The sequence below is a fragment of the Cygnus atratus genome, chromosome 26, assembly GCF_013377495.2.
Source record: "Cygnus atratus isolate AKBS03 ecotype Queensland, Australia chromosome 26, CAtr_DNAZoo_HiC_assembly, whole genome shotgun sequence".
Classification (NCBI taxonomy): Eukaryota; Metazoa; Chordata; class Aves; order Anseriformes; family Anatidae; genus Cygnus; species Cygnus atratus.
Window position 1 is genome coordinate 4429996 of NC_066387.1, and position 7739 is coordinate 4437734.

General features: G+C 68.1%; 1 protein-coding gene across 1 annotated transcript; it reads right to left on the reverse strand.

The window, feature by feature from the left end:
• Nucleotides 1-151: 151 nt before the first annotated feature.
• Nucleotides 152-6682, reverse strand: HMG20B (high mobility group 20B). Its single transcript, XM_035568122.1, has 10 exons — nucleotides 6612-6682; nucleotides 5565-5633; nucleotides 3628-3733; nucleotides 3246-3449; nucleotides 2777-2897; nucleotides 2608-2660; nucleotides 2317-2392; nucleotides 2000-2215; nucleotides 1460-1592; nucleotides 152-1332 (listed from the first exon to the last, which is right to left on the reverse strand). The coding sequence occupies exons 2-10, from the start codon at nucleotides 5600-5602 to the stop codon at nucleotides 1320-1322; spliced, it is 960 nt and encodes a 319-aa protein (XP_035424015.1). The 5' UTR covers nucleotides 5603-5633; nucleotides 6612-6682; the 3' UTR covers nucleotides 152-1319.
• Nucleotides 6683-7739: the final 1057 nt, after the last annotated feature.

Sequence of the window (7739 nt, forward strand, 5' to 3'; positions counted from 1 at the left end):
AGGATGGGGCAGCAACGATGAGTGCGGGGCCATCACCCTTGCAGCTGGAGGCCAGCTCATGGCTGTGACCCAACAAGACGGGGGTAAAGCTGTTCCAGGTAGCTCCTGTCCTTTGAAGCCCACCCCAAGCACAAACACACAGAGCCCAAGGTGGTTTCTCCCACGTTTATTCACTCCCATCTCCATCCCGAGCCGAGCAGCCACCAGGAGATGGCAACCAGGAGACTCATCTACAGAGCACCGACCTTGCAGGCAAGAGAGGGGTGGTTGGACCCCTGCCCCAGGTTAAACCCGGGGCCGAATCCACGTAGTGCTAGTAAGAAAATAAGACGCTCTCTAATTACACAATCTGAGATTTCTGACGGGCAGCCCCAGGGTCGTCCGACCCCGACACAGCGTGGAGAGGACGCGGCTGCCATCACGGTGGTCCCATGAGGGCTCCCCAGGGCTGGGAGGGTTCCGGCCCCGCTCCCCCTCAGCACAGAAGTTTCGCCTTTGCCAGTGTGTGGGGAAGGGGCTGCCCTGCCTGGCCCAAAGGCACAGGGGAAGCAGAAGGGGCAGGCAGGGTGCATGGGGCTGATGGGCTGAAGGCACCCGAGGGGCAGCAGCGAGGGGAAAAGGGAAGATTAAATAAAACAAGAGACAGCGGAAGGAAACCTGTCGCCTCCCCCGTTGCAGACTGAGGGTCCCTGGGCTGATTTAGGGGCTGGGATGTGGCACTGAGCCCCAGGGGCTCCCCATGGTCCCCAGGGTGCACGGCTGCCGCTCCTGGCCACGCTCACCAAGTAGGGGACAGGAGCCTCGAGCCGAGCCAAACATGCAGAGGGGCAGCTCAAAGGAGGTCCTGTCCCCATTGTGGAGAGGCGAGGCCATGGAGGAGGGGCTGGTCGTCAGCCCTTCTGCCTTACGGGCTTGTCACAGCTGCCCCGCAGCCCCTGGGTCGCCGTGGAAGAGGCTGCTTTCCTTCAGGCCCTCCACCCGCAGGCTGCGGTGCCGCATCTGGCACAGGCCACGCTCAGGGGAGTCCCCCAGGGCTCAGCGAGCCGGGGCCACAGGCGATGCCCAGAGGCGATGCCGCGGGAGCTGGGGAGCGCACGGGAGAGCAGGGGGTGCTCATGCTGGGGCCTCAGCCACGGCACCGCTTGGTCCCCAGAAGCTCAAGGTCCTCGGAGATGTCACGGCCGCGGGGCCGGGGTCGCCCCCTGCTGAAGTGGAGGGGGAAGCAGCCGGACCACCAGCAGGGACTGTCCCTTGCGTGAGCTCCAAGGGACAGAGCTGTGGTCCGGCCGGCCCCGGGCTCCGGCAGGGACTGGTCCTCTTCACAAGTGTTCGCTGCAGGGGGTGGAAAACGAGGCCAAATGACAGGGGTTTTGACTTCTCTTCCCCACAAACCGTGTGGAGACGGCCCCAAGCCACCCCTGCACCCCCGCCGGGCACCGGCCAGCCCTGCCCCGCTCACCTGGCTATCCGGGACAGGATCTCCTTGATGCGAACCACCAGCTTCTCATGCTGCAGCGGGTTGCTCTCGATGGCGCTGTGCAGCTTGGCCATGTAGAAGTCCAGAGTGCTCAGCGTCGGGGTTTCCCCGGTGCCTACGGGGCAGCAGCCCGGTAAGGCCCCACCCAGCCCCGTGCATTGTGCTGGGGATGAGACCCTGAACGAGGTCCCGTCTCCTGCAGCAGTGAGCTCACACCGATACAAAGCCAGGAACAAAAAGGATTGTTCCTGTTCCTAACACCTCCCCGGAGGAAGCTGTGACTGCATCTGGAGACAAGGACAGTTCCCAGTTTGTCCTGTCCTGCTATAGAGGAGCTGGCTGGCATGTCTGGACTCTCTGGAGAGCCCCCAAGCGCTCTGTGATCCTCCCCCCGCAGCAGACGAGCAGTTATCCCCGCCCCACTGACATCCCTGCTACAGCCCCTGCTGGCTTCAGGCCCCTCCACGTGGCCACCATGTCCCAGGACAGCAAGGCCGGTCCCCGGGGCTGCCCCGAGCTCACCAGGGATGGGGAGGGAGGCGAAGCTGGTGGTGAGGGCCTGCCGCACGGACTGGAGCTGCTGCTGCAAGGCCAGGGTCTGCCTCTCCTCCTGCGCCAGCTCCTGCTCCAGCTTCTCCTTGGCACAGTTCATGCTCTCCGTGTGCTTCTGCAGGATGGCGTTCTGCTCCTCAAACTCCGTGTTCATCTTCCGCAGGCGCCGCAGCTCGGCCTCCCGGGCTGCCGGGGACAACGCGGGTCAAAGGGGTCCTGGGGGGGTGGGGGGGGTACGGTGACCCTTTCCCCTCACCCCAAACTCGGCCCCTTCCTCAGCCCCTTACCTTTGTTTTGGTCCAAGAACTCTTCAGTGAAGATGGGCACGTCGAAGGTGGAGAAGGTGTCGCTGCACTCCCCAGCCTGGAGGACAGGAGGGGATGGATCGGGCAGGGCGGAGGGGACGCCGTGCCCCCGGCAGAGGGGACAGCTACATGCTGCCTCCTGCAGCTCCAGGCACTGCTTCAGCGGACAGTCCAGAAGCCCGTCCCACGCCTCCCTCAGCCCGAAGGGGCCAAACCCAGCAGTGCCACGTGCCCCAGTTTCCCCACACGGCCGTGGAGCCGCCAGCAGCCTACCTTGTGCGGGTGCCCGTTCAGCAGGGTGTTCACCGCCACGGAGCCGGCATCCTCTGGGAAGGAGGAAGGGGGTTACCCTCCACGAGCCGCCCCGGCAGCCCCCAGAGGCCCCGGCAGCACTTGGCCGGATCCCGAGCAAAGGGCAGCTGCCTCTGGTCCCACAGCCCACCTTTCTTGATCTTTTTCTCCTGGATCTTCTCCGTGCACATCTTGTAGGCCTCCGACTGCTGGTATTCCCGCAGCTCCTTCATGTACTGCTGCTTCTCCCGCTCCGCTTCATCCAGGTACCGCTAGGGTCACAGACGTCCTCAGCCTGGCCCGGCCCCAGCAGTGGGCTCCCCGTGGTGCTGCTGACCCCTTCCCACCCCCCGAGGCCCGGCTCCTGCTCACCAGCCCAGCAGCACCGAGCCGGGCTCCCCGGTAACCCCTTTGTGGCGCTTTCCGTGCCCAGACCTCGAGTGCGCAAAGATTTTGGCTTCCGAGCGCACCGAGATGTGATGGGGCCGTTCCCAGCCTGCGCCAGGCAGCGAGCAGAGGGGGGTCAGGTGCAGGAGCCTCCAGAGAGGCTCCGCCAGGACTGGGGGGGAGCTGCCAGCCCCAGAAGACGAGCCCCCCCCCCCCCCCCCCCCCCCCGGTACCTGCTTCTCTGACAGCTGCAGCTTGCTCCACTCCGCTCCCAGCATCTTGGTGATCTCCGGGAAGGGCAGGTCAGGGTGCTGCGTGCGGATCTGCTCGCGGCGCTCATTCAGAAAACGAACGTAGCCCGTCACGGGGGCCTTGGGGCCATTGGGAAGGATCTTCTTCCTCTTCTTGCCCTTGGGCCAGCCCCTCTTCTTCACCGGCTGGTGCCCCGAGAAGGGAAAGGGACAAGCTAGCGTCGATGACGGTGCAGGACCCGCACCCCTCAGCCCTTCCCTGACCACGGTCACGCCACGGGTCCCGCAGCACGACTCGGCGAGCTGGGGAACAGCCCCAAGCCCCGGGGACAGAGCGGGGAAGGACGCGGGCAGCGGGGCTCACCTCCTCCTCGCCGTGTGGCTTCTCGCTGCTGGCCCGCGCCACCTCCCCCTTCTCCTGCTTGATGGCCACCAGGAAGTTCCCATGCTGAGCCTTGCCCGCGGCATGCCTGCAGACAGAGAGCGCCCGTCAGAGAGGGCTGGGGGCCTGCTGGATCCATCACGGCACCCCCTGCAGCACCGCCGGGGCCTGCCAGACCCCTGGCTCCCACCCAGGCCGAGTGCCCAAACCTGATCGCGGCCCCAGGGCTCAGCAGAGCCCAGCACCGGGCGGACAGGACACGACCCCGGGCACACAAAAGCTGCTCTGAGTTCCAACGGCCACCCAAGGCCCCTCGGCGGCGTTTTGAGCGGGGCTGGGAGCTGCCAGCACCGCTCCGGGTGGCAGCGAGCAGCGAAGGCGACCATGAAAACACTCGGGGACATCCCCACGTGCCACCGAGACAGCGTGGCGAGTTGTCCTGAGTGACACGCACCGGCTGATCCTCCTGGGCGAGGGAGGAGCCGCCGTGCAGACAGATCCTGGTGGCAGCACCCCCCCGGGGTACCGGATGAGGAGGGCAGGGCGCCGGCGGGACGAGCCAGGGCCAAAACCGCTCCTTCGGTGGCTGGCACCAGGCTCACGGAGCCACCTCCGGATGCACCCAGCAGTTCTAACGAGAGGCCGGGAGCCCCGAGGCCGCTTTCCAGCCCGATGCCACATCTTTATGGGCCAGCAGCCACCCTCAGCAGCCCCAGCACGGACCAAGCCGGGGTAGGAACCCCCCCAGCAGCACCGCGGCCTCTCCCTGGGGCCCCCACGGCACCAGCTGGCCCCGGCTCCCTCTTCAGCCGGCTCCTTCCCACGGCGGAGCCCCCGGCCCGCTCGCGCCCTTTGATCCTCCGACTTTGATGGCCCGATCACAGCGATTGCTGCCGGCGGCAGCCCAGCCGATCACGCACCCGACCACACCAGAGCGCGGCCGGGCCTGCCGGACACGGGGAGAGACAAAGGGCGCGAGCGGCGTGGCCAGCACGGCCGGGCTGTACTTTCATCCGAGTCACAAGACACGTTTAATAGCGAGGGGCTAGGCACAAGCCCGCCAAGGGAACGAGAACTTGGCTGTGCACTAGAAGCCAGGCAGATCCGGACTCGCTCCCTTGTTTGTCGCGTCCCTCGGTCACGTCACACGCTCGGTGTGAACCCAGATCTCCGTACAGAGCCCTGCACGAGCCACAGTTCACCTGGCAATTAATTTCTGTCCCCTTTCTGCGAGCCCTGGGGACACCGCCTCTTAAGGCTGATCCTCCCCGGGACCTAGCCGCTTGCACTGAAGCTACGGGAAGGTGTGAGGACATCTTCAGCCTCCCGGGAAAAAACAAAAAACAAAAAACAAAAAACAACTGCTGCGGCTCCAGCGGGCCTCAGCCCTTCTTTATCAGCCCTAACAAAACACTCCCGGCCACACCAGCCCGGTAACGTCCCGCACGGCGGCTGGGAATGTGCTGACGCCCCCCCCAGACGGCGAGCTCTGCCTCCCCCACGCAGCGCCGCGGATTCCTTTCGTGCCTGAGGATGCTTTAAAAAGTAAAGCTATTCCCGGCACGATTCCTCCCCTTATCTCGGCTCCCTTGGGCATCCACCACCTCCCCGCGCCGCCTGCCCGGCCTTGCAGCGGCTCCGGGACCCGGCGCCCCGGGACCCGGCGGTGGCAGCAGCTGGAACGTCCCTGGGGGTGGGCATCGTCCCCCGGGGGGTGGGCATGGTTTGTCCTGACCGAGCTAAGGCTGAGATGATCCTAATCTCACGGCACGTTTTATGGTTTTTGCACCAGTTCCTACAGGAAAGGTCCCCGAGGCGGGCACGGCGACGCTTGTCAGCCCCCCCCCCCCCCGGTGACACCCCTCTCTGGGGGGCTTGTCACCCCCCGGGGCCGGGTGCCGGGCTGGGGGGGCACTTACAGCATCCCAGCGGGCGCCTGCTTCGTGCTGTGGGCCATGGGCAGCCGGGGGGCAGCTCAGAGCAGGACCCTGAGGGACAAAACCGGGGGTGTCACCGGGGCCCTGGGGACCACCGAAGCCACGGGCCAAGCCCCCCCTTGCTCAACTCCTTCCCTCCAGGCCCCCATGGCCGTCCCTCCTCAACCCCCCCAGCACCCCCAGACACCCCCTTCCTACACCCCCAGACCCTCCCCAGCACCTCCAGCCCCCCCCAGTACCCCCAGGCCCCCCCACACCACCAGACACCCCCAGCACCTCCAGCCCCTCCCAGAACCCCTAGACCCCCCCAGCAACCCAGCACCCCCCCAGCACCCCTAGACCCCCTCCAGCACCTCCAGACCCCCCCACAGCACCCCTTCCTACACCCCCAGCCACCCCCCTTCAGCACCCCTAGATGCCCTCCAGCCCCCCACAGCACTCCCAGGCCCCTTCATGACCCCCCCCCCCTCAGCACTCCCAGCCCCCCCCCAACACCCCCAGGCCCCTTCCAGATCCCCCCCCAACACCCCCAGGCCCCTTCCAGATCCCCCCCCAAGCACCCCCAGGGCCTCCCCAGACCCCCCCCCCAAGCACCTCCAAGCCCCTTCATGACCCCCCCCAGCACTCCCAGCCCCCCCCAGGACCCCTCCCTACACCCCCACCCCCCCCCAGCACCCCTAGACCCCCTCCAGCCCCCCCCAGCACCCCCCAGGCCCCTTCCAGGCCCCCCCCCAAGCACCTCCAGGACCTCCCCAGCCCCCCTCCCTACACCCAGCCCCCCCAGCACCTCCAGACACCCCACCAACGCCCCCAGGCCCCTTCCAGGCCCCCCCCAGCACCTCCAGATCCTCCCCAGACCCCCCCCAGGCCCCCCCTCCAGCACCCCCGGACCCCCCCACACACCCCCCCAGCCCCCTCCCTACACCCAGCCCCCCCCCAGCACCTCCGGGCCGCCCCTCCCCGGCCCCCCCCCGCCCCTCGTTACCCCCGGCCCCCCCCCCGCCATCTTGGGCCCCCCCCCGCCCCCACCTTCCCTGACGCCGCCGGGCCCCTCGGCCTCCCTTCCTCGCCCGGCCACGCCCCTCTATTATTATGCAAATGAGCCCCCGCTTCCGCTCCGCCGATTCGCTCCCCGCGCCGGGCCCGTGGCCGAGCGGCCCCGCGCCGATTGGCTGCAACCGGTGTACGTCACGGGGAGGAGGCGGGGAAGGGGCGGGGCGAGGCGGGGGCCGTCGCTGCGCGCTCGCGTACGCTGGGTTCGGCGCGCGCGGCCGGCCGCCCAGCCAATCAGGAACCGGCGTGCGGACGGGGAAGCGTTGAGGGGAGGGCAGCGCCTTAAAGGGGCAACGGCAGAAGTCGAGGGGGGACCCGCGGCATGCGGCTCCCCTCGGGTGCCCCCCCAGCGCCGACCAGGCCAAGCAGCGCGGGGGGGGCCCGCGACCCCAGAACGCTCCCAGTGCCCCCAGTGCCCAGCCCAGGGCCCCAGAACCCCCCCATACTGCTCACAGTGCTCCCAGGAGTGTCCCAGTGCCCCCAGTTACCCCGCCCCAGTCCTCCCAGTGCCCCCAGTTACGCCCCCCACACTGCTCCCAGGGCTGTCCCAGTGCCCCCAGTTACCCCTTCCCAGTCCTCCCAGAGACCCCAATGCTTCCTTTTGGGGTCCCAATGGCCCCGAGCCGCCCCCTCCCACTACTTCCAGCACCCCCAGTGCCTGTTGGAGTCGGGGTTCCCATGACCCCAATACTCACCCCTCCCAGTGCCCCCAGTACTCCCCCACACTGCTCCCAGTGCCCCCCAGTGCCCACCCCCGAGACCACCAGTGACCCAGAGCCCCCCTCTCCTTGGGGCACCCCAGCACCCCCTGCCCTGACCCCGCACCCCGCGGAGCTGCAGAGGAAGGCGCAGAGCAGGAGCAGTGCTCGCGGTGCCCTCGATGCCCGCGGTGCCCTCGATGCCCGCGGTGCGCAGAGCCGGCGGTGCCGGGGGGACCCCAGCGCTCCCACCCCACGGGGGACCCCTGGCCAGGCAGGGCTGTGCGTGGGGCAGGGCTGCTCACGCCCCTCCCTGCACACGGGGTGTCCCCAGGGTGCGCAGGGCCTCGGGGGCGCGGTGCCCATGGCGGGTGCAGGAGATGCACCGGGTGCCCAAGGCATGGGG